The following is a 27,113-nucleotide window of genomic DNA, read 5'->3' as shown; positions in this document are numbered from 1 at the left end:
CAACTTTCGGTTTTGGTTCGTTGTGCGGATTACTTTCATGACGTTTCTGTAGCTTTGCGTCTTTATAAGGTAGGAATTCCTGCACAGTTCTTTGCAAAATGAAGCAGATATCTGGCAAAAAAGTAATGACCTGAAATAGAAATGAAAAACCATGGCTTCAGTGATGTTGTACACATACAGGATTTCAGCATGTGTTTGTGTCCCTATCGCGTACTGACTCGACTCGAGATATAAGTTAGAGTAAACCCGACCCGTGATTCTTTCTTTCTTTCTGTATTTGGTGTTTAACGTCGTTTTCAACCATTCAAGGTTATATCGCGACGGGGAAAGGGGGGAGATGGGATAGGGGAAAGGGGGGAGATGGGATAGAGCCACTTGTTAATTGTTTCTTGTTCACAAAAGCACTAATCAAAAAATTGCTCCAGGGGCTTGCAACGTAGTACAATATATGACCTTACTGGGAGAATGCAAGTTTCCAGTACAAAGGACTTAACATTTCTTACATACTGCTTGACTAAAATCTTTACAAACATTGACTATATTCTATACAAGAAACACTTAACAAGGGTAAAAGGAGAAACAGAATCGTTAGTCACCTCTTACGACATGCTGGGTAGCATCGGGTAAATTCTTTCTCGTCCCAACCAATATGGGACTCCCCCCCCCCCCCCTAACCCGCGCCGACCCATGATGATTTTGGGAAAAGTTGTTGTAATTCCACATATGGACGGTAGTATGAATATGGAGGTGAGAAATACTAAGACAAAGAAGGAGAAAAAATCCGTCGGAGAAAAGTCGGTCGTAATATTGAGGGACCCGTCAAAGAGAGGGGTTGTAAAGGGAGGTACCACTGTATATGAGAAATAAGATTAATGTAAATAGTACATGAAAATACAATACGCATAACACATATGGCAAATTTACGCATTTGATATTCACGTTCCTTTCTACAACATTGTTAAGAGAATAAGGAAATACACAAGCTAAGTAGTTTCCTCCATCCTCTAACACTATACATGTAGAAACAAATCTTTCTCAAACTTGAACTCTTACCTGAACTCCTTTCTTGTGAGAAGGGGGAGCCAACTCCATGACTTTGGACGACAGTTCTGCCTTGATGGAGTCCATACTTTCGTATTCATGCTCTCGACTCAGCACCACAACCACCAGTCGCTCAAAGCCTGCGCTCTCGCTCAGCAACTTGCGTCCGGCGTCTGTGGAAAACATCCAATCTGTTTCCCTGTGGAGTTAAAAGTTCAAATGGTAAGTGTGAGACCTGCATTTTGCATTGTTCACAGGATGTCAGACTGAAATTGACAAGAGTATGTTACTTTCCTAAATTGTTCTTTGTGTCCTAAATCCTGCCCACTTTCATCCAGCGTGTGTGGCGGCCACACACACAGTCCCAGACACAGACAGATAGACAGACACTTTACTCCTTTAAACGCATATCTAACCTTCTACTTTACCTCAGACAGTACAGAAGTATGCTATATTCTAAAAACAAATAAAAACAATAAGTTTACATCAATAACAACAAAAAAGAAAACATTTGAAGACTCACACTTCTATTCGCACAAGACTTCAAAACTATATGACTTCAAAAATGCAACGCACCTTCCCAGAGTCACAATGCATTGAACACGAGGTAAACGATAATGTTCTAGGCATCTAACTTATAAAGACAGGTTTCACAGTCTTCAGAGTCGGGTATGTCCCTGACTTTGATATTAAATAAAATGTTTCGTTTTGTTTAGTCGTGAATTTTCACTGGTCTGTGTCGAATGTCTTCGGAATTTACATATGAAAAATAAACTTTGATCGAATTTAAGTCAAGTTTGTATTCCCCACCAGTGAAAAAGGTAGGTCGGTCGTGAGAAATGAGACAGACACGATTTCCCTTTTTAGCCACATTGCAATAGACAAAGGCACCAGTACAAAAACACACAAAGAAATCCAGTGAAAAGTACATTAGAAACCAAAGAACAGAGATAGATGAACACACTTAGTTAAAAAAAACAATGAATGTGTTTATGTTTAGTCGATACAATCGCTGTACTGTAACCAGAATTTATCTTTACTTTCGTTTCGTTCCTATTGTGCTACGATCCGCAAATTGTAATGTTCTGACCTCGCTTTTGCAAGTGTCGTCTGCCGAACCGGGCAGCAGCTAGCTCCTAGCTCTGTCGCCAAAACCCGTAAAAAAACAACAAGTAAGCAATCTTATTCTTTATATATGAGGATAACAACTCAGTATTATTATATTCTAGGTTTTATATGACCAAGACTTTGATTTAGGTTGGTTTTGATGCCTTTCATTTGTATTTAGATTTCGTGACTCGAAGTGCCAGTTTGGTTGTGGTTACGTCAGCGACTGACTGTGGACAGTTTGACATCATTGTACTGTTTGTAGATCTCTTTTTCGTTGAGAAAAGTTTATTTAATAGCAAAGACGCTCTAACAAGAGTTTGCAGAAAAGTTACTGCCTAAAACCTCTCAATTGTTGGAAATCGTACACTGTTCTATTTTTTGGATATTTGTTCATTTCATTTTTGATGTACTCCACTTCAAGGTGGTTTAGTGAGTGTGATTTTGATTACTTCCCTTGAGTTGGAAAAGTATTTTGTTTCACAAATGTTCTGAGTGTGGTTTTTGTTTGTTCTTTCAGAATTTCACCATAACGATCAAGTACCAATGTTGGGTACAAACGGTTGTAACGAATAGACGAATTAAAGAAATGAAAAACGTCTGTTCATTGGGTGACACTTACCTGTATGTCAGAGTGTGGAGACATGAGACAGGACAATCGCATGTGAAGTAAACGGTCTTTTTTCTAAATGTGTCTGTCTCAAAAACGTTAATTACAAATCTGTTCAGTTGGAATGGCTGTTAAAAGGTTTGGACGTAACATGCTTTTAATAAGTAGCAATTTCCATCAAATCACGACATGAAAGGGTTTTGAAAGGCTAACTACGGCTTATTCTACTTGCGCTTGGTCATTTTGTCACTCGGGCAAGGTGTCTGTCTCATTTTTTCTCACGACCGCCCTGCAGACAAATCGTCTGCTATAACCGCCATACACAGCAAATTGTCATGATGCAACCAATTTTACACTTCCTATCCGTTGTCAGGCAGATAATCAACTGGCTGACTAAAGAATTTTTCGGCATGTGTTTATTTCAGAGCACGTTATTTACTGTCTAGCAACTCGGGCAAGGTGTCTGTCTCATTTTTTCTCACGACCGCCCTGCAGACAAATCGTCTGCTATAACCGCCATACACAGCAAATTGTCATGATGCAACCAATTTTACACTTCCTATCCGTTGTCAGGCAGATAATCAACTGGCTGACTAAAGAATTTTTCGGCATGTGTTTATTTCAGAGCACGTTATTTACTGTCTAGTCACTCGGGCAAGGTGTCTGTCTCATTTTTTCTCACGACCGTCCTGAAGACAAATCGTCTGCTATGACCTCCATACACAGCAAATTGCCATGATGCAACCAATTTTATACTTCCTATCCGTTGTCAGGCAGATGATCAACTGGCTGACTAAAGAATTTTTCGGCATGTGTTTATTTCAGAGCACGTTATTTACTGTCTGTCTCTGAAAACCTTGAATTCTCACGACCGCCCGGCACTATTGACGGTCATTTCTTACCAAATGTTAAGCAGATTCATTTGTAAAATAACAACATTCAGTGACTGTGTCTGATCAACGCCAGTGGTTTTTTTCAATCCTTGAATGCACTGCATTGTGAATGTTGTGGTCAAGTGAGAGTTTTATAGACATCGCCGTACGTTTTTCAACACTTTGATGACGTCAGACAGCAGATTGAAAACGTTCCAACTTGGAAAGAGAGCCAGTCACGATCATATAATCGTAGGGAATCAATAGTTGCTTTGTTTATTAACTTTCAAGTGCTTTTAAAAGTTTGATTTTTGTCATTGTTATTGTTGCATATGTGCGTGCGTACGTGCGCGCGCGCCTGTCAGTGTGGAAGAGTGTAGGGTAAGTGTATCCAATTCCGACCGACTTCGGGGATACCTAAATCCAACCGATTTTCCAAGTCACTAATGATGAGGTTCAGTGATCGCGCTAGGTATTTTTCAAACCGGTATGACGTCATGAGCTGGCTACAAGGCTCTCACGAAAATCGGTAAGCTTGCCAAGGCAACCAGTAAAAGACAATGACTTCATTAAATCAATGTTTATCAATGTCAGTGATATGCGGACGTTTTTTCTCTCCCCCCCCCCCCCCCCTCAAAGCAACTGTCGCACAACTTGACAGTGACACATCAGCAGCCGCTGTGTGAGAGAGAGAGAGAGAGAGAGAGAGAGAGAGAGAGAGAGAGAGAGAGAGAGAGAGAGAGAGAGAGAGAGAGAGAGAGAGAGAGAGAGAGACTTCCGAAATAAAATAGGAAAGCAAATAGTAATCACGCAACTGGAAGACTTACTCACTAGTTACTTACTGTTACAGTTTCACTTTCGCCTCACAATAATCAACTGTATGTAGACAAAGATCTAAGCTGGTGTGAGTACGTGATTTCCCGGTATGATGCTATGTCGGCTATAGTTAGACGCCGTCCCTTATTGTCTTTCAGTTTCTCATAAACTGAAAGATTTTACGATGGACCGGGAACCGAAAGAAATGGCGCGAAAAGTATGATGTCTGATGTCTGTGTGTGTAGATCTTTTTCTCTGCGACAAGAAAGATTTCTCCACTCCCCTGACCACCTACATTGCTCAAATAATCTGCTAGCAAATACTTTAGATCTGGCACAATCGTACTGAAAGACATTTCGGAGCTCGCCTCCTTGTTATTTTTGACGTCATGTTTGACACCTTGACATCAAGTGTCATCAATGGAGACATAATCGCAACATTGTAGCGCTGTCACAACAAGCCATCCAAATCTCTCTCTCTCTCTCTCTCTCTCTCTCTCTCTCTCTCCTTTTGTAATAAAGTTCTGAGTCTGAGTCTCTCTCTCTCTCTCTCTCTCTCTCTCTCTCTCTCTCTCTCTCTCTCTCTCTCTCTCTCTCTCTCTCTCTCTCTCTCTCTCTCTCTCTCTCTCTCTCTCTCTCTCTCTCTCGTACTGACAAACGATTTTTGTAATTATTTTTTTACCGGTCAAACCAAATAACAATCGGTACGTCTGACCGACATCCACTTTTTTTTCCGGTATTGGCGAATCTTAACCGGTAAAATACCGGAAATTACCGGTAAACGCGATCCCTGGAGGTTCACACGTCATCCCAACAGAAAGAATGCCATTCATACAAGGGCCATTCATGAACGGTTGATGACGCGACGTCACGAACCAATCGTTTCGTCACGAGAGTTAATTGCGTCATCTGCACCGCGGCGCGAAATGTGCCTTCGCCATACGTTTCTTGCAAAGGGTGAGATAATTTGATGAACAGAGTTGTGTTTCTTTTACATGGATGTTAATAAGTGTTTTTGGAAGAATAATGTTATGGTTCTGACTAAATCTCATTGTACTTTTTAATCGAAAAGGGGAAAATCTTATCGGTCGTGATTAGATACCCAGTTTTTGAGAGAGTATTTAAATCCGACAACAACGCAGATAATACAAAACGCTGCACAAAATCCCAGTAAAACCATTCATTGTTTACGTTTATGACTTGAAAAAAGCATATGAACAAGGAAACATATCAGATGATGTATTATCTAGCTGTGTGTGTGTGTGTGTGTGTGTGTGTGTGTGTGCGTGCGGCCGAGCGTTGCGCGCACGTGTTCGTTTGTGTGTGTGTGTGTGTGTGTGTGCGTGCGTGCGTGCATGCGTGTGTGTGCAAGCGTGCGCGCGAGCGTTGTGCGCATGTGTTCGTTTGTGTTAGCTTATGTGTGTGTGTGTGTGTGTGTGTGTGTGTGTGTGTGAGTGTTGATGCGTGAGTGTTGATGCGTGCGTACTTGCATGTGTGCGTGCGAGAGGGGTTGAGTTTTCTTATTATGTGTGCAGAGTAGTTGTAGAAAATGCAAGACATTAAGGTTCAGTCTGTAGTGGATATACTGGGACAGCGTCCATGTACTATGCCACAGTTCAGTCTGTAGTGGATATACTGGGACTGCGTCCAGGTACTATGCCACAGTTCAGTCAGTAGTGAAATATATACAGTGATGTACATTTTTCTAGCAGCCTTTAGGACAATTGTCCTGAAGACTGAAAATCAATAGGACACAGTGTCCTGAGATTGCAATTTCAATAAGACAAAAACACGACTCGTAAAACCGCATTTAAAAAGATTTTTCAGTTTAAATTCTCGGTTGACGTTGTTGTTGGTTCAGCTGAAGCCACAGTGGCTGGCGAACGCAGCATGGACATCAATGTCTGCTGATTTTTATCTGCTTTGAGCTTTTTTTTCGGACCCATGTCGTTTCTCTTTCGTTTTATTTTCGTTCGAACGCACAACGGTTTTTCCGGATATTATGACAAAAAGTAATGCCTTGCGCATGTGCGAACATGCACGGGTGGTTCCCATTGGTTTAAACGATTTATTGCTGAGCCAATGAATGCACTCGAGGCACCATATGGGTTCGGTTTTTGAGTCACTTGAGAAAAAGTGACTCTATGTAATTGGTCAGTGTTAGTCTGTCCGGCCGGCCGGCCGTCCGTCCGGCCGGCCGTCCGTAGACACCACCTTAACGTTGGACTTTTCTCGGAAACTATCAAAGCGATCGGGCTCATATTTTGTTTAGTCGTGACCTCCAATGACCTCTACACTTTAACGATGGTTTTGTTGACCTTTGACCTTTTTCAAGGTCACAGGTCAGCGTCAAAGGAAAAATTAGACATTTTATATCTTTGACAAAGTTCATCGGATGTGATTGAAACTTTGTAGGATTATTCTTTACATCAAAGTATTTACATCTGTAGCCTTTTACGAACGTTATCAGAAAAACAAGGGAGATAACTAGCCTTTTCTGTTCGGCAACACACAACTTAACGTTGGGCTTTTCTCGGAAACTATAAAAGTGACCGGGCTCAAATTTTATGTGAACGTGACTCATTGTGTTGTGAATAGCAATTTCTTCCTGTCCATCTGATGCCTCATATAATATTCAGAACTGCGAAAGTGACTCGATCGAGCGTTTGCTCTTCTTGTCTTTTTTTCTTCTTGATCCAATTTGAGGATAAATTAATTCAAAAAATCAGATCCCATATGGTGCCTCGTTCACTCAACAAACTGGTCACACGCAGTGCATACTTTCGCTTGGCAAAACCGAAACCAGCTTTCCTCACGCAGTGTTTACTTTCGCTTGGCAAAACCGAAACAAGCTTTCCTCTTGAAAATTGAAAAGTCCGCATGTCCGCTTCATTGTCAAAAACGATCGGACCCTTGACCACTTCTTCTGTAGGTTAATCGGACCTGTGTCCTGCTGGGGTTAAAGCTATAGGTCCTGGGGAAATTGGATCGGTCAGAGACCGGAGACCGACTAAAATGTACATCACTGTATATATATACATATGTTATGTTTACTTTAAAAACGCGTTCAGAATTAAAGAAAACAGGTTGAGTATGCTTCGCGGAGATGAGTGTGATCCGTGACGGTTTTCGGGTATGACTAGCCGAGACTATCTGAATTTAGTCTCGCCGATCGGACTTTTTTTTTTTAGTTTATCCTTCAATTTGATGCCTATAGATTGACTACATGTTTTTATATCGCTTTACGCGACTTGTTTTACATTTCGTCAAGTTATGAAATGTATTATAAAATTTGGTACATAACATTCTAAAAATTGCAAATAACAATAACACTTTTGATTACAGATTCAAAAGTTATTGCATTGTATCCTTTGGATTTCCTGGATCCCAATGTATAAACAGATATGTCATGCTTAGTGTGAAAATCTGCTCAAATGAGAAAAATCGCCCGTTTTGTTCATATGCTTCGCGGAGGCAACCCGTCTCGGTCTTCTGGTTTCGGCTAGCCAAATCTCACTAGCATTGTTAATGACTCGTCTCTGATTCCAATGTTGATCTTTTAGTTTCAAACCAACTTAATGTTTTATTATCGCTTCACATGACTTGTTCTGTATATTTTTTTTCGCTGTCATGATGTCATCATTTAGAGGGTAGGGTTACATTTTCAGGTATTTATTCCCCTAGAATATGCAAAAAAAATTCCAAACTCGTTTTTTTCTATTGGTCAATGATTCTACTTTTTTTTTAAAGTGAGAAATGGAGTGCAATTAACATTGTTACTTTTGAAGGTATGCTCATGACGTGCATCACAGCGAAATAGCAGTTCAGAAGAACGGAATTCCCATAATTAGTCCTTATTTTCTGCTTTTTTCACTGAGCTCGGAAATGATATTTTGCTTGCATTGTTATTGCTTAATTTATTAAAGCCTCTGGACAATATTCTTTGAATAAATCGTTACCCAATTCTGTTTACGTCTATCCCTTTGTTTGATAGAGTACTGTAACAAGCTATCACATTATGTCGACAAGAATGCGTCTCCATACAAGTTTTTGTCTTGATTCCATCCAGGAGGATGTAAGGCTTTAATAAAAACACTATTTCAAAGATCTCTGTCAAGATTGATTTTGTTGAAAAAAAAGGAAGTCTGTGATTGAAGATTGTGAAACCTGCCTAAAGCTCGTTTCTGTGTGTCTGTCTGTCTGTCTGTGTATGATGACTAAAGGCTCCGCAACGGCTGCACCGATTGAGATGGGAATTTCAGGGTATGTTCATTGCCACTCCGGTTGTGTCATAGGGTACTTTGGGAAAACCATACCTGTAAGGAGTCGTTAAAAACGGCGCTTAACAGTAGATATCCTGTGAGCCATCGAGGATACTGCCAAACTTGGTTCACGTCTCCTTACTATGTCATCAATTTATTACGTCACTGTCTTGCTCTGCATCATAATGTTTGTGGCGTCATTGTCAGCTGGACAAGTCTCGGTCACTCGAGGCTAGCCAAGAACATCTCCTTCTCTGAGCGTTTTCGTGTCTATTTGTCAGTGCGTGCATGTCAAAGCGTATGTTTTTATGTATGAACGAGCACGGGAGAAAGAGTATTTGCATGGTGCGTGTGCGTTCGTAAGCGAGCGTGTGTGTGTGCAGGCGTGCGTGTGTTTGTTTCTGTGAGTGTGTGTGTGTGTGTTTGTATGTCGGAGGGATTATCTTTGTGAGTGATTGTCTGTGTGTGTGCTTGCGTGTGTGCAGGCGTGCGTATGTTTGTATGTGGGAGGGATTTTCTTTGAGAGTGATTGTCTCTGTGTGTGTGTGTGTGTGTGTCTGTGAGTGTGTTCGTGTGTGTGTGTGTAATACAACACATGTTATAATTGTAAATTTTTATGATGTGGGAAAGATAATATCATTCATCAAGAACCGTTCCAGGAAATAACTGAAGGTTTTCGAAAAAAACCGGGTACAGCTAGTCTTTCATAAACGGTAAAACTGTAGCAGCACCATGTAACAAGTGTCACTACAAAGAAAACAATTTTTATCAAAATTACATACTTTTCTAGCAAGACTTTCAACTCAAACACACCTGCCCTGAGGGACGATGAAGATGGCGAACTTGTTGTCACACCTGTGATCACTGTCCACCACCCACATACTGTACCTGGCTGAAGACGCCAGGTGACTGAATAGGTTGATCTGTAGCTGCTTTTCTTTCACCTGTCTGCAGAGAGGAGAAAAGCTCTTTTTTTTGTGGTTTAAACAGTATTTTATTCGTAAACAGAAAAGCTCTTCAGATTGATGAAATAACAACGCTGGAAAACAACGCTGGAAAAGTAATCTTACCACTGAGTTGATCAGTACGAATGAAAGCCAAGTAAGGCTGAAATCTAAAACAGAGAGCCTGCTAAAGTTCCAAAATCAAGAATCAAGAGACAAGGAAGGTAACAGTTTATGAAACGCTTACCGTACTTTCCGGGTGACAAGGCGCTTCGTTATCTAAGACGCACCCCCTTCTTTTAAAAAAAAATTGTAATCCAGTCACCCATTGGACGCAGGGGGCCGATAGGGCGCACCAAAATGACCCAGTTTTTGCCATGAGAGGTGGTTCCCCTGTCATATCTGAGAGAGGAAACACTTCCTGCATCGGGGTCAGTGACCGGTCAGTGACCGACTTTAACTGAGTGAAAATATGTGTGCTCGGCCAGATCAAAGGCATTGTGATAGCTGGGTGGCCTTGTTAAAAGACACGACCTTCTTCCCAGGGGTCAATGACCCAGTTTTTGCCATGAGAGGTGGTTCCCCTGTCATATCTGAGAGAGGAAACACTTCCTGCATCGGGGTCAGTGACCGGTCAGTGACCGAGTTTAACAGAGTGGAAATCTGTGTGTGCGGCCAGATCAAAGGCAGGGCAGTACCTAGTAGCTGAAACATGCATTATCACAAGTTGTTTGACTGGTACTCAAGCGGTCTCTTTGATTTTTTTCGTATTTCATACACGGATTAGGCGCTTCGTTATACAAGACGCAGGGGTCGAACTCGAGGAAAAAAGTCGCGCCTTATGACCCGGAAAGTACGGTAATAATTTAAACAAAAAGAAAACTTCAAGAGAACGTGCACCTAATGGTCTTTATAGTTGACAGACTACAACTAAATATTTGTCTTATAATTAATTGCATGTCCAACCATCCACAAAGATCATAAGGTCAACATACACATGAATGTCTTATTTTGTCAATAGTTCAATGTTCCATAAACTACCTTTTTTTGTTTGTTTGTTTTTAATCAAGTTGGGCTGAGTTTTACATGAAATAACAAATGAAGACTTGAGTAAGAAGCATGTGTATGATATATCTTTCATACTAAACACCCCCCAACCCCTACCCATTTTAAGTTCTTATCTCTAGGCCTTACTTGTTAGTTCAGATTACTAGTCATAACGACTGTACAACTATTCCCATTTTATTATAGACTACCCCCTTTTCAACACCTGACTTTCACACATTTGTTTCAAGTCTTCAAAGAGAGGTTTCACAGTATAAAAAGAGTTTGATTCCAGAAACAAACACAAGACAATACAGTCAACAACAAGTCGCGTAAGGCGAAAATACAACGTTTAGTCAAGTAGCTGTCGAACTCACAGAATGAAACTGAACGCAATGCAACGCAGCAAGACCGTATACTCGTAGCATCGTCAGTCCACCGCTCATGGCAAAGGCAGTGAAATTGACAAGAAGAGCGGGGTAGTAGTTGCGCTGAGAAGGATAGCACGCTTTTCTGTACCTCTCTTCGTTTTTAACTTTCTGAGCGTGTTTTCAATCCAAACATATCATATCTATATGTTTTTGGAATCAGGAACCGACAAGGAATAAGATGAAAGTGTTTTTAAATTGATTTCAAAAATTTAATTTTGATCATAATTTTTATATTTTTAATTTTCAGAGCTTGTTTTTAATCCAAATATAACATATTTATATGTTTTTGGAATCAGAAAATGATGGAGAATAAGATGAACGTGCATTTTGGATCGTTTTATAAAAAAAGTAATTTTTTTACAATTTTCCGATTTTTAATGACCAAAGTCATTAATTAATTTTTAAGCCACCAAGCTGAAATGCAATACCGAAGTCCGGGCTTCGTCGGAGATTACTTGACCAAAATTTCAACCAATTTGGTTGAAAAATGAGAGCGTGACAGTGCCGCCTCAACTTTCACGAAAAGCCGGATATGACGTCATCAAAGACATTTATCAAAAAAATGAAAAAAACGTCTGAGGATATCATACCCAGGAACTCTCATGTCAAATTTCATAAAGATCGGTCCAGTAGTTTAGTCTGAATCGCTCTACACACACACACAGACAGACAGACAGACAGACACACATACACCACAACCCTCGTCTCGATTCCCCCATTTAGTCAAAACTTTGACTAAATGTAAAAAGTGCTTACTTGGTGGCAAGTTGGTGTCGGACAATGCCATAATACTGCATCTCTTTGACTGTGGATAACAGCTGTTCTATGGAGTCCAGTCTCTGCGGTGACCCCTCACCACTGCACACCTCTACAATCTGAAATTGTTGGCCAACCTTATTGTCACTGACTTCCCCCACAAGATCTTTAAATAAAAAAATGCAGGTGAAAACTTTGCTGTCAGGGTTTCTGATCCTAAATTCTCACATCTTTTTGGCTACTGTCTTGCTGAAAAAGAATCAATTAAACTGAATTTACACCCAAAACAGAAGACCCAAAATCGAAAATTTTGATTTGATTAATATAATTACCCAACTCACATATAGCATTTTACTTCAGTTTAGTGCTGATGACGCTGCACTACGCATTACCTTGGTAACAAGGGAAGCACCCTAAAAAAAAAAAGGTGGCCTCGACCCGTAGGTCACTGCCCAGACAGAGGCTGCTTCCGCTTGTGCGCGCGCATAACCAGCGCGGCCATCTTTGCAACTCACTCCTGATACCCTTTTTGACTCACATGCGAAGCAAAAGTGAGTCTATGTACTCACCCGAGTCGTCCGTCCGTCCGGAAAACTTTAACGTTGGATATTTCTTGGACACTATTCAGTCTATCAGTACCAAATTTGGCAAGATATGGTGTATGATGACAAGGCCCCAAAAACATACATAGCATCTTGACCTTGCTTCAAGGTCAAGGTCGCAGGGGCCATAAATGTTGCCTAAAAAACAGCTATTTTTCACATTTTTCCCATTTTCTCTGAAGTTTTTGAGATTCAATACCTCACCTATATATGATATATAGGGCAAAGTAAGCCCCATCTTTTGATACCAGTTTGGTTTACCTTGCTTCAAGGTCAAGGTCACAGGAGCTCTTCAAAGTTGGATTGTATACATATTTTGAAGTGACCTTGACCCTGAACTATGGAAGATAACTGTTTCAAACTTAAAAATTATGTGGAGCACATGTTATGCTTTCATCATGAGACACATTCATAACAATTTTCGATTAAATTACATATCTTATCCCAACTCACATATAGCAGATTTTTAATTTAGGTGGTGGGATACTCACTTTAAGATGCGTGCAAGACTTGTCCTGCCGCGACTACAGCTGGTAGTGTGTTGCTACCATCTTGTCGCATGCTGGCGATGTCACGCAGATAGTAGTTTATGAAGATGTCCTCTGACCTCCAGTACGCGGAGAGTCTTCCTGATTTCAAGACTGCTAAGGCTCTTGCTTCATGTGCTCTAGCCAATGTAAGCGGGAGAACTGACTGTCCCCCCCCCCATTTTGTTTTTGCCACCAGTCATACGCCTGTTTAATCAGCGTAGACACCCATCTGGCCAAGGAGACCTTTGCAACATCCTTGCTTTGCACTGTGTTCAGGGAAATGAAAAGGAGTTTTTGATCCTTAGCTCTAAGCGGGGCCGTGCGTGCCAGGTAACTGCGTAGAGCTCTCACAGGACAGTTAGCTATGTAGGGGTCGCCTGGTGCGAGAATTCTGCTGAGGGGAGGAATTCTCCTTTGAGAATGGATAGGGGGGTGGTTGTCCGGGTTTCTGGTTTTTCTCGAGGAAACCCGGCCGAAAACGCAGAGTTATAGATCCGTCTTTCTCAAAAGACGTATCCTTTGGTAGGCCTGAGAGTGCATGTACCTCCCTGCCTCTCCTGGCGGTAGCTAATCAGACCAGAAATAGTGTCTTTCGAGCTAAGTTGCTCAGACTCGCCAAGTGTAACGGCTCGAAGTCTTGAGATCTTAGAAAGTTGAGTACGAGAAAGAGGTCCCAATGATCGAACGCGTATCAGGGTCCTTACCCCAGCCTGCCCGTACACTAGAGCGTGACGAAGCAGCCAGGTGATCAGAACTTTCGCCCTCTGCCCGGCATTCGGGTGGGGGGTACTTCCTCCTGTATACGCTGTTCGTTTCCACTGGAGAACCCAGTTACTGGTGAACACCACATACCCTGTGAGTGGCTGGACAGGCCGACGGCGGAAGTGCCGGGTGAGCCCGGAGAGACGAAATCTCTGACAGTCTGTACAGCGTGAACGTCTGCAGAAGTGATGGTAGCTGAAGGGGTAGCCTTCAATCTCGCCATCGAGGTAGGACCGCCAACTCCCGACGGGAAGGAGAGAAACTCCTCTCTTTGAGACTTAAGCTCAGCTGAAAACGTTTTCATCTGCGCACTAATAGACATGAGCATGGCGGTAACTTCAACATTATCGCTAGTAGCGCTATCCTTAGCTTGAGAAATAACAATCTCTGGCTGAAGGGAAGACATGACGGAAGTACTGGGGGGGTCTATCTGTACCTCGAAAGATTTCTGTGTTGCAGGTTCATAAACCTTTACTGTGGCAGATGCTTTAGGCTTTTGGCTTTTGGCTTTAGGCTTTTGACTTTTAGGTGAGAGCTCTGCAGGTACCTGCTTAGCACTGTCCTTCTTTTTGCCTCTATCGGCCATAGCTGCGTTAGTCTATGCTTTACTGGAAAAGTAAACAAGACCAACTTTCCTAAACTGTAAATAATTTGGAAAGGTCTCACCCGAGAACAGGAACGAAGAGGAGAACGAAGCCGAAGGTAAACCAAGGTAGAAAGGCTGCCGTAGCAGTCACTGGGCTAAAGAAGCCCGAGCGTAGCGATAAAAAGCGTCCGATCAGGACGATCGCTGGAGAAGAAGTGAGTTGCAAAGATGGCCGTGCTGGTTATGCGCGCGCACAAGCGGAAGCAGCCTCTGTCTGGGCAGTGACCTACGGGTCAAGGCCACCTTTTTTTTTTGCAGCGTCATCAGCACTAAACTGAAGTTAAATGCTATATGTGAGTTGGGATAAGATATGTAATTTAATGAGGATTCAATTTATCAACAAAAGAAAAAGACTTAAATAATGACCTGTTTCATGTTTGGCATGTCCTTGAACTTGGTAATGACGACGGCAAAGACGGGCAGGCTGAAGTTGTCTCCCCCTCCTTCTCCGCTTTCCTCCGGCGGAGCATCAACACGATGGATTCGGATCGGCCAGGAGCTGTGGGCAGTAACAAATATAACACAACGGTCATGTTTGGCAGCAACGCTGGCATAACAATGACATTTCAACTGCTGTCCACAGCTGCAGCAAATCACACAACAAAGGGGAATAAGTGATAATGATAGAGACAACAGTGAGCCAGGGGAGTTGCGCAAAAGCAGTGTTAGTAACTGTTACTGCACCAGAAAGATTAACAAACATTACAGAGAAGAGATAGTTCTCATTAAAAACAAGAAATGTTAAAGCAAAAGAAACAAATCCACATCTGCTGATTACAATTGCAGCAAACAGGGGAGAATCTTTGTTAAAAAAGAAAAAGGAAAAACAAAAAAAGACACCACATGAGTAGTACATGCATATAATCTTACAGACCTATGTGTTCAAAACCTTATTTAGCAGAAGAAATATAATCTCCACACTGAAATATCATTTACCACCTCTCACAAACTCACCACTGAGAAAAATGTCTGACAAGAATTTGAATGACTTGATCCTGAAGCAGGGAGATGATGACATATCTGCCTCCCAAGCGCAACACACGGGACACCTCCTTGAACATTGCGTTGACTGTAGCCAGAGTAGCCTCCTCCTGATCGACAGCCAAAGCGTCCAGTGTGCCTTTGTCCACAGCCACTGAGAAGTTGCCGTCATCATACGTCATCTGAAATTGGTAGATACACGGTAGGTTATAAATGTTCTTAAAAGTTTAAAAGTTATATATTTGTATTTATTAAAATGTCACCATTGCCACTCTCTGTTATATATTTTTTTAACACAGGTGGTGCATGTTAACATCTCTTTAACCTTTTAATCTTTTATTTTTTTAGTCCATGATTAAATTTTATCATGTTGTTGTCCCTAGTTAAATTTTGTAACAGACAAAACAAAACAATTATATATTCCAAATTTATCAATTTGCATAAATTAAACACACACACACACACACTCGCACAAAATTATGTGCACATTAAATGTACATGCAGAAAGTTAAATCAGAGTAAAACTTTGTCTAGTCTGATTGACTTGCCCACTTACACACCAATAATTATAATTTCTTCTCTCTCCCTTTCTTTTCCTCTGCTTTTCTTTTTTAAACAAGAATTCTGCTCTGCACCCACATTATCAGCCTAAACACTGCCCATATTTAAATCTCGACTTACCTGAGTGACGTCCATTTTCTCAAAGGTCATCTCCTCTCTCTTCTCGGCGTTGCGCTCCGTCATCTGACAAATGACGATGTCGCTGATGTCGATGTTGACGATGCTGTGGTAGCCCACGTCATACATGTCTTCGCTGAGTCGGGAGTTTCCGCATCCCACCATGAGTACCTTGTCGGTCGGCTTGACGTACTTGTGGAGCATGCCGCAAAGATTGCTGTACTCTCCATACCTGTAAATTTCATTCAGTGAGAAGTTTCTCTGAATTAAGTGTGAGACAGATTAATGCATAATACTAATACTGGGTATCTGAATGGCATATAACTAGGCCAGGTAAATGTATTGTATAGGTGTGTGATAAACAATTTGCAAAAAATCATGAGAAACAAAATTGATGTAGTCAAACCTCTCGAGAAAATTATTAGCTTTATCTTTTCCTTAGTTCTGAAAGGGTTTTTGATGTTACGGTAGCCCTTACCTGAAGTTTACGGCCAGAATATACTACTTAAACACAACAAATACTTTCACTGAAAAAGAGAAAAGCTTAAGGATCGACACACAGTATGAACCACTCCTTCTCCACTACAACCTCTTTATACCAAACAGCGCTCAAGCTAAGGAAAAGAAGAAAAGGAGTTTCCCAGTCATGGGTTACCTGCATTGTGTGAGACACAACTTTTGTGGGTTTGAAGTGTGACTGAATGCATCAGTTCACACACACACAATATCACAAGAAGCCAAAAGAAGCAAAAAAGGGCATAATACTAATAGACAGTCAGTTACCAGAAATTCAATACCCAGCACATCTTTCTGGGTCAGACTACAGGGACTGTGTTAACATTCCTGTGTGGGGTCCGTCAGTCTAAGAATTCTGAATAGAGGCCATGCATGCTAATTACAACAGTGCAGAATTCTATTTCTAATACACCCGACTATTTTCAGAGCTAAAGCAATTCGTAGGAAACCTTTTTTGCACTAAAGTCACATTTACCTACAGACAATATACCTGTGTGTTTACATCACTAAGCAAGTCACCGGATATGTTTCAACTGGCATGCGCAGGTGTGTGTGACCTCAACCTCTTGAGTGGAACTAAAATAAGTCGAGGTTTCAGCTGTGACCCTGACAAGCTTTTTCTAAGTGATTATTGCCTGAGTATAATAGTACTGTTCTGAAGAAACATTCAATTACAGAAAGAAATTCAAGGTGAGTACACTTGATTCAGGTGAGAATTATTCAGTTTGACTTTGCATAATGTACAAGCTTACCACTCAACACATTATCCATGAAGGTGAAATCTAGCTAGCACGTGGCCATTACCAAGATATTGTTCAATGCCGGCCTTCCAGTGAATGATGAATTCAAAACTAACTCTCTTGTTTCTTCTCTAATAACATGTTAACTATTCTATGCATTCTGGGTAAACAAGTGTGAACAATATGCCAGTGTGTTGGCTTTTCAAAGCCAGTCAAGCACTGAATCATTATAATTACTGTGCTTCTCTTATTTTCTCCACACACACTATTCTCATCACACGCTTTTGGTATACCATTGATTTAGCATAAAATAAACTTGACCATGAAAAAACAACTGATAGCCTGTTTAGCCCTGTACTGGCTCTAGTAGCTAGTCTTCAGCCAACAACTTAGACATCTCAAACTAAGTGACCCATAGATGATGTGTTTTAATGGCAAGACTACAAAACGATTTTAAAGATACAGTGTCTTAAAAGAAGCCAAGTTTCGGGCACGTTTTCTGGTGAATTTGACCGTAAGAAGTACATGTATAAGGGATATTTGCAGCCCTAAAACATAAACACAACTGCAATGATTTAATTGTTGGATGATGCTTAAATAACTATTAACTTAGCATGCTAATTAATGGTTTCTCTCATCCAACTTTTCTGCGTCAGATTCCTGACTTTTATTCGTTGTCATGGTTAATTCAGTGCTGGTGGGTACACATTCATCTCAACAGACAAAAGGCTTGGATTCAGTCATTCAAACTTGTAATATAGCCATCACTTTCACATTTCATGCTGTATTGGGCTAAAAAGTGTTGTTACTCTAGTAATCACATCTGCCAAAACAGGTGCCAGTGACTTGAACTGCTCATAATACTTTCTGTCCTCAGAAATGGTGGCGGCAGAAGGAGAAATCCTTTCAAGAGGTGCTGCAAGAGCAAGGACTACAGAGCGTATGGCAGCGCGTTACCAGCTGCATGTGGATGAGAAAGTTCTGCACAACGGCTTGATTGCAGCTGAAGACATGGACTTGAGGTCAAATTGCGACCAGAACCTTGAGTACCAGGAAACAGTGAAGAGAATGTACACCCCTGCGCCCATTGGAAGAGATCCGAGGGAGCTAGGCATTACAACTTTACCGGAAGATATAAAACATCTTGAAGGAGTGCCTGAGACAATGCCACTGATGAAGAGAAGTTTGCGACATGTCAGGAACATGTTTCAGAACTTTTCCTTCATTGTTTACCTTGCTTTGGCCATGTGCTTGATTGGGCCTGCCAATGGGATCCACCTCAACCATACCAACCAGCTCCTGCCAAAGGAATGTCTATCATGGATGAAGGCAAATGGAAACGACTGTCCAGAACGAGAGCATCCAGTGGATGATGACTGGAAGCTGCTCAATGCCAAGTGCTGCCATGCCTTCCAAGGAACATTCCTACACTGTCAAACCCATCTCAACCAATATAGCATGCTTGCCTGCATGAAAGATCAGAAGGTACCTGTGGGCTACAAAAGTATCCTGGTGACCGATAAGGCTGGAGACCCTGAGGTCCAACTTAAGCGGTGCAAGAATGACTCCTTCTCCTCAGTCGCTACCAACTCCTCCTACAACAGGCTTCCTTATATTGCCACCTGAAATCACTGTGCACCGGTGAAGGGCGGGAACTGCGATGTCTCGGTGGCTACACCAAAAATGACCGCTGTGGCTGCAAAGTTGGCTACAAGCCTGATCCACCTACCCCTATTTGTCTTTCATCATTTGACATTGACAGAGACACATGTAACTGCATTCCTTTGGACTGCCAGGATGGTTACACTGCAACCAACAATTACAACGTGCCTTCAGAGCCTCCTGCATGCAGCCAAGTCACTGATGTTCCCATCAGAAGTTGGTGTGCTTTGCTCCCATCTACCACACTGCCCACACCTCTACCACTACCAGCACCCACTTCAACCAACAAGGAATCAACCACTCCTACAACAACCTCCACTGACTCAACCCCCAAACCAAACGTCAAGAACAGCAGAAAAACAGATGTTGGCTTCATCACTGGAATTGTCGTCGCCATTGTTCTTGCCATCCTGGTGGTGGCTGCTCTAGTTAAGTACAGAAAGCAGATTTTTGAGCGCATCAAAAATTGCTGTCACTGCCGGAATCAACAAAATCAGGTTCCAAGCTATAGTAGTGTCTGTTTTCTGCAGAACGATGGCGAGGTGATTGTAGTCTGATATACATGTATAACAGATACATGTAGTGTAATTATAGGACAGGGTGCAGTTACAACATTCCTTCACCTCCGACCTGCCAACCCTTGTAAAGCCTCAAGAGTAGCAATTTAGATTTTTTTTAAATTTTCTTCGTAGCAAATAGTGTTTTTTTCTAAAATGTATTCCCACGACGGCGCCGTCTGGTACAAGCAGGGTTCCACATCACGTAGAATTAACCCAATGCCCCCTGAACCGCCCGGCACGGCCCACCGGAAGTGCCCTATGAAATCCCTGAAACGCCCGGCATGGCCCGCTAAACACTAGCTAGGTCACCTACTTTCACTTTCGCTTTGAGCCTTACCCATAAGGCCTTGTGACCGGCTACTTCATTCTAGCGTTTGCAGAGTTTGAATCGATGCGATAGTGTGTTAGCTGTGAATTTTCAAAGTTTGAGATTTTTTTGTCTGACATAATGGCGTTGAACGAAGGTTTGGAAGTATAGTGTTCGATCATGGGGAACTCAGATGACGATTCTGACACGCCTTTCGAAGGTTTTCTACTTGAAGAGGTGAAAGGGGATGAGTCTGACATCGATCTGGGTGTTGTCATTCGACAACAGGACTTTCGGGAGGATTTTTCTGGGAGTTTTCAACATATATTGGTGTAAATGAGGACTGAAGGCTGACACGTTGGACGTTTTTGAAGAACACTTGCTGGATTTTTTTTTTTAAACAACATTTATTACATCGGAAGTGGACAGAACATACTTGCATATTCTTCTTCTTCGTCGTTCGCTGTACTTGCATATGAAACTATAGTGTATTCTCGAGTTATTCTGCCATCTTCTATATAAATGTGAGTACTCTATGATTTTATATGAATTGTTTTGTTTTGTATGTGTGCATGTTGTGCGGAGTAGTTTCCCTTTGCTCAGGATTCAGATCTATTCTTATTTTTTCTTTTAACTGTCATAATCATTCACTTATTCAGTACTTAAAGGCTTATCACATGTTACAACTTAACTTTGTCTATTATGTGACTACATTTCTATGCATGTGACTTTACAGTGTACATTTACTTAATTGTTTTGGATTTAGATTAGAGAGTTATATTTTGTTGAGTGACTGGGCCAAGCTTCCCTAACCCTAACCCTAACCCTAACCCCCGCAATAGCAGACTCGCGCCGACCCCGCTTGATTCAATGGTGTGTTTTCCTTAAAAGCAAAACTTGTACTTTCTCCCAGTGCTCAACTCCTCATGCAATATCACAGTTAGAGTGACTGTTTGTAGTATATCAATTGATACTTTATTGTGTATGACTTAAACCCAAGTCAAGAGTTTTTGTCTTCAGTTATTTTATGTCAGATTTATTTGCCCTACTTCTTTGATTGAAGTGCTGTGTTTTAAATAAAGGGTTTGTGGTTAGGTAAGAGTCTTCTTGGAGAACATATATATAATTGTGTTCTTCTTTGGTGGACTTAATTAAAACCATTCCAAAACTATTTGTTTTGAGTATGTTTATTTAATGTACTAACTAATGCATACATTTGACTTTTTGTTAGAGATACATTTCTGACGTCTTTTATTCCAGAGCTTTTAATTTCAAACAGTGTGATATATCTCTGGATTAAGTTCGAGTCAAACTGGAGAACTTGTCAACTGTATTCATTATGCGTTTGTTTCTTAAATTTAAAACCAAGTTATAAGAGATGCCACTTTTAATGCTTTAATAGACGTTTTCCGGAAATCTGGAGGAGTAGGTGCCCCTGATTTACAATATTAATACGTTCAAGACAGTGTTTGATTTGTTACATTAGATATGAGATTCTGAAATCTCAATTTTGACTGAAATGACTAAGAATTGGAAAGGCTGCAGTTATACCTACTGTTTAAGTGCTGATTTTGACTGACGAAAGCACGAAAAAAACACCTTCAGCTGCAGTCTTGAAATTAAATTAAAATAAACTTGGACAAAAAAACATTATTACAACAAACTTCAAACCCAAATTAAAGCATTAATCCCCGTGCCATTTCATTAAACTTATATGCCAGAGAAGGCCTTAACCTTCACTTAACCTTCAGGATCACCTTTTGGATTAAATATTTCTTTTACAGGGATCACGTGACCGCCGCTCAAGTAAGGGTACCCTCAAAATCGACCAGACAAAAACGGAAGAGCCGAATGAAAAATCAACAAATAATCACAAAAGGCAAAACTTTGCAACTTTGACATACGAGAAGAAAGTCAAACCAATTATCTACCCTGAACAGATTGTTTTGTTTTCTACCTTGCGTATTTCGCGTGCTATGCTATTCCTACTGATGCAGGTGTCGATTGCAAGAGCGGTCAAAAACGGGACTTTTTGCATCATTTTTTAGGGGTATCATGACACAAAAGGCTGCACTTTAGCAATTACTAGGTGGATTCAGACCTGTTTACCCCCATAAGTGTTTTGGAGTAATGCTCAGCCCCAAAAATAGTAATCCTGGCACAAAAATAGTAATCATCCAGCATTTGTCGCCAATTACAACGCACATGACAACTGTGTCTGCGAAACGCAATCATGCACCTATATTATCCATCATTCACAAACAAAACACATCAGTCAGTTTTTGTAATCATAATTTCAAAGAAGATCACATCAAAAGCACATGCATCACTGATTCTTTTTCTTTTGCTCGCTGTAGGCCTTTTTCAGTGTGTCAAGCGCTTCTCTACTGTACTTGCGCTTGCCGCATGAGTGAGGGCGAGACTTCACCACTAGAAGGCTCTCCAGCGTCTCATCAGACAGACATGATCTCTGGTCAGTCATGTGCTTTTTCACCCCATTTTACCATTGAAAAAAAACCAATGCCAAACATTTGAATTAATTAAAAAAAAAAACATTTTTTTTTTTTTTACTTTTTTTTTTTTTTATTTTTTTTTTTTGTTAAGGAAAATCGTAGTCTTGACACGGATAGCGGAATGGCGTATTTTTTGCAGAAAATCGTAATAAATTACGCCAAAATCGTAAGGGTAAACAGGTCTGTGGATTGCTTTGAAACTTTCAGAATATTTTACCAACCTACTAGAGATACTACCGCCCTGATATGGCCCTTCGTGGTCGGCTGGGCGTTAAGCAAACAAACAAACTAGAGATACTTCGAGCGAAATTATGGATTGTTACAGGTGTTTGTTAAAATGTTATGCCATGTTTTTTAAAGAAGTTTTTAATCTCGTCATAGGATTGTTCACTTGTGTTAAAAAAATTCATGACTTCGCATGTCTTTAGAAAAATGTTTGATACGCACTGCTCAAGTTTTATGCGCGTGTAAGCACTGACGCAAATTTGCTGGGCCTGTAAACACGCTACATATTTAAGCGATGATTCTGGTGCCACAGCGATACCTAGCCAAGCGTGACCGTAGCATGTTTTAAGAGGCATGCAGCGATAACAGCTGCCAGCGCGAAACAGCGTGAACATTCGTTTTTTACATTTAGTCAAGTTTTGACTAAATGTTTTAACATAGAGGGGGAATCGAAACGAGGGTCGTGGTGTATGTGTGTGTGTGCGTGCGTGCGTGTGTGTAGAGCGATTCAGACCAAACTACTGGACCGATCTTTATGAAATTTTCCATGCGAGTTCCTGGGATTGATATCCCCGAACGTTTTTTTCGTTTTTTTGATAAATGTCTTTGATGACGTCATATCCGGTTTTTCGTGAAAGTTGAGGCGGCACTGTCACGCTCTCATTTTTCAACCAAATTGGTTGAAATTTTCGTCAAGTAGTCTTCGACGAAGCCCGGACTTCGGTATTGCATTTCAGCTTGGTGGCTTAAAAATTAATTAATGACTTTGGTCATTAAAAATCGGAAAATTGTAAAAAAAATATTTTTTTTATAAAACGATTCAAATTTACGATCATCTTATTCTCCATCATTTTCTGATTCCAAAAACATATAAATATGTTATATTTAGATTAAAAACAAGCTCTGAAAATTAAAAATATAAAAATTATGATCAAAATTAAATTGTCCAAATCAATTTAAAAACACTTTCATCTTATTCCTTGTCGGTTCCTGATTCCAAAAACATATAGATATGATATGTTTGGATTAAAAACACGCTCAGGAAGTTAAAACGAAGAGAGGTACAGAAAAGCGTGCTAACCTTCTCAGCGCAACTACTAAACCGCTCTTCTTGTCAATTTCACTGCCTTTGCCATGAGCGGTGGACTGACGATGCTACGAGTATACGGTCTTGCTGAAAAATTGCATTGCGTTCCGTTTCATTCTGTGAGTTCGACAGCTACTTGACTAAATGTTGTATTTTCGCCTTAAGCGACTTGTTTTCCGATATGTTTGCATGACTAGCAAATTAACGCCAGCGGCTACACGCAAATGAAACTTAGACAGAATCTGTATTAATCATTTATCTGTAGATATGCAAACTGCAAAGTCATGAATTTTTTGGACACAAGTGAACAATCCTATGACAAGTTTTACAACATTTTCCGAAACATTGTGTCACATCTGAATAATCAACCATAACGATCCAAACTTTCGCACGAAGTATTTCTAGTTTGTTGGTAAAATATTCTGTCGAATTTTCATTCGGCCCTTCCGTTTTTGTCTGGTCGAATTTGAGGGTACCCTTATTGAGCGGCGGTCACATGATCCCTGTAAAAGAAATATTCAATCCAAAAGGTGATCCTGAAGGTCAAGTTAACGGCCTTAACTGGCATATAATGTTTTAATGAAATGACACAGTAGCACAAGTGAATGAAATACAAAGTTCTCATCCCTGTTCATTGGCTCTATCGACGCCCGTTTTTAACCGCTTGCTTCCCTTTATATAATAAACCGTCCATAGATCGTCGTTCTCCCGAACTAACTCCTTAGTATGTCATGAAGAATAGAGGATTTTGGGTATTTTTCATGCAATGATGTCAGCGCTTTTCGGCGATTGGTCAATGCATTTCGTATCAATAATGTCGGTCACGCTTGAAATTCCCCCCGCGGATTAGGGGGAAGAATTTAACCGATGCTCCCCAGCATGTCGTAAGAGGAAGACGCTTGAAATTATCGCTACTTCATATTGTTTTCCAAACTTATACGAAGTCAGTAGGGTCAGTCATGAACTGAATTAGCCCCGAAAAGTGAGATATGGAGAACACTGTACACAAATACGAACGGAGAGACTCGGAAACTCGAGTCAGTCGTCGTCACGCTCGAGAACTCAAGTGTAATATTTGAAGTTAAAATCTCCCTCGCCGACAGTGCGGCAGAATAGCTCAGTTGGTAACACGCTCGATCATGCGCTAGTCTTTACTTTTGTGGTCCCGGGTTTGATTCGCTTCGACGGCAATTTTTTTATATTTTATTTTTGTTCTGAACTCGTAATTCTTGTGTTTTATTCATTTGCTTCATTCCAAGCGTTTTGGATTATGAAATAAATCGAAATAATAAAAAAAGTTGCAGATATAGTATTACCAGCGGGACAACATTCCCAGCCGCAGAATTACCCATTCATTTTTTTTTTTTAGTAACTTTGGTGAAAATTTATTGCCTTATAGGCAACACCGCGACTTCATGTAATGATGATATCAAGAAAACGTACAAAACACAAATACGAACGGGGAAAACGACGAGTCAACAAATGCTCGATTCAAAAACTGACCCGGGCACATGGCAGTTATGTTGGCAGTTCAAGTCTTAATTTTCATGCTTTTAGGGTAAGCGGCGTTGTGGTGGGGTGGTAAGACGTTTGCCTCCAATGCCGGCGGTCTCGGGTTCGAATCCCCAAAGACTTAAATTGTAAAACATGATTTTTTAAAACTTTTTGTTCTTCTTTTCTGAACTCTATATTCTTGTATTTTATTCTTTTTACATTTAGTCAAGTTTTGACTAAATGTTTTAACATAGAGGGGGAATCGAGACGAGGGTCGTGGTGTATGTGTGTGAGTGTGTGCGTGTGTGCGTGTTTGTGTGTGTAGAGCGATTCAGACTAAACTACTGGACCGATCTTTATGAAATTTGACATGAGAGTTCCTGGGAATGATATCCCCGGACGTTTTTCTTCTTCTTTTTTTCGATAAATGTCTTTGATGACGTCATATCCGGCTTTTTGTAAAAGTTGAGGCGGCACTGTCACACCCTCATTTTTCAATCAAATTGATTGAAATTTTGGCCAAGCAATCTTCGACGAAGGCCGGACTTCGGTATTGCATTTCAGTTTGGTGGCTTAAAAATCAATTAATGACTTTGGTCATTAAAAATCTGAAAATTGTAAAAAAATTTTTTTTTTATAAAACGATCCAAATTTACGTTCATCTTATTTTTCATCATTTTCTGATTCCAAAAACATATAAATATGTTATATTTGGATTAAAAACAAGCTCTGAAATTTAAAAATATAAAAATTATGATTAAAACTAAATTTCCGAAATCGTTTCAAAAACTATTTCATCTTATTCCTTGTCGGTTCCTGATTCCAAAAACATATATATGATATGTTTGGATTAAAAACACGCTCAGAAAGTTAAAACGAAGAGAGGTACAGTAAAGCGTGCTATGAAGCACAGCGCAACCGCTGCCGCGCCAAACAGGCTCGTCACTTTCACTGCCTTTTGCACTAGCGGCGGACTACGTTCAGTTTCATTCTGTGAGTTCCACAGCTTCACTAAATGTAGTAATTTCGCCTTACGCGACTTGTTGATTTATCCCAAAGGTTTTGAGTCGTGTATTGAAAATCGAATAAAGTGCGTGAGTGACCTTGACTCGACAGCTTTCCCATAATCCCGTATTCTATTTTTAGTACGGGATATCCCACAGGAAAGGTCAAAGGGCATATGTATCACCGCGTGTCGACTGCTGGTAATAGTAGATAAATACTACTAGATAATAGACTTTTGACAGTAGTTAATGCTTTAATTTGGGTTTGAAATTTGTTGCAATGTAATGTTTTGGCCAAGTTTAGTGCATTGATGTATTAAAATCTCAATCTCATTAATTGAGACTTTGCAAAGTCTTTTACTGAAATTTCAGTGCCAAAGCTTTGTGCAAGCGAGGTTCATAAAGTAGAATTTGCAAAGTCAAGCTTTACAATTATTTCTTGTTTTCCTCTCTCTCTTAGACCTAAAACAAAAGTAAGACTAATTCAGTAATTGTTCTTCCTACCTCTACTCTAGTAAGTGAAGTAATACAGATCAGAGTACTTTCTAAAGCTTGACTGCTTGCTGAATACGTAGATGCAACAGAAATTCATTTCTTCATTGCATCTAAAATCAAAAGATAAAGGGTTGCATGCTCCTTTAAGTGATTGAATTTCTGTACAATGACAGTGTATTACATAATTCAGACTTGTACAGTTAAAGAGTCTGCTCGGACAGTCGGAGATTGATGAATTCATTTTGCGTTCTTCTTTGTTGTACTGTACATATTATCATATAAATCAAGGACAGAGTTGTTGTCAAGTTCTTTGTGCTCATTCTTGTGTACGTGTCTGTGTGTATGTGTGTGTGTGTGAGTAGACGTGCACATGTAGTAATGCATGTTCCGATTACAATCATGAAACAGTAATTTTTATTGAGGAAAAAT

General features: G+C 40.5%; 2 protein-coding genes across 4 annotated transcripts in view; one reads left to right on the top strand and one right to left on the bottom strand.

Moving 5' to 3' along the window:
- Nucleotides 1–27,113, bottom strand: part of LOC138949180 (eEF1A lysine and N-terminal methyltransferase-like) — a 52,887-nt gene that overhangs the window by 21,578 nt on the left and 4,196 nt on the right. Inside the window, exons 1-7 of one of the 3 annotated variants that reach the window (XM_070320955.1) lie at nucleotides 17,088–17,141; nucleotides 16,085–16,313; nucleotides 15,377–15,585; nucleotides 14,789–14,921; nucleotides 11,883–12,001; nucleotides 9,521–9,655; nucleotides 1,054–1,240 (exon numbers count right to left, since the gene is read on the bottom strand). In XM_070320955.1, the coding sequence (XP_070177056.1) occupies nucleotides 1,054–1,240; nucleotides 9,521–9,655; nucleotides 11,883–12,001; nucleotides 14,789–14,921; nucleotides 15,377–15,585; nucleotides 16,085–16,285 (984 nt within the window). In that variant the 5' untranslated portion in view covers nucleotides 16,286–16,313; nucleotides 17,088–17,141. Of the gene's footprint in view, nucleotides 1–1,053; nucleotides 1,241–9,520; nucleotides 9,656–11,882; nucleotides 12,002–14,788; nucleotides 14,922–15,376; nucleotides 15,586–16,084; nucleotides 16,314–16,736; nucleotides 16,760–17,087; nucleotides 17,142–27,113 lie in introns of those variants that run through there. The other 2 variants (XM_070320956.1, XM_070320954.1) reach the window with 2 other exon arrangements.
- On the top strand, nucleotides 17,157–26,983 carry LOC138949187 (uncharacterized). The gene is made up of 2 exons (XM_070320966.1): nucleotides 17,157–17,287; nucleotides 18,215–26,983. The coding sequence occupies exon 2, from the start codon at nucleotides 18,217–18,219 to the stop codon at nucleotides 18,961–18,963; it is 747 nt and encodes a 248-aa protein (XP_070177067.1). The 5' UTR covers nucleotides 17,157–17,287; nucleotides 18,215–18,216; the 3' UTR covers nucleotides 18,964–26,983.

Source organism: Littorina saxatilis, linkage group LG15 (assembly GCF_037325665.1).
Source record: "Littorina saxatilis isolate snail1 linkage group LG15, US_GU_Lsax_2.0, whole genome shotgun sequence".
NCBI lineage: Eukaryota > Metazoa > Mollusca > Gastropoda > Littorinimorpha > Littorinidae > Littorina > Littorina saxatilis.
Note: the sequence above shows the minus strand (reverse complement) of the source record. Positions and strands in the feature narration are given on the sequence as shown.

Coding starts and splice junctions, on each gene's coding strand:
- LOC138949187 (XM_070320966.1), top strand. CDS start 18,217: ATGGTGGCGGCAGAAGGAGAAATCCTTTCAAGAGGTGCTGCAAGAGCA.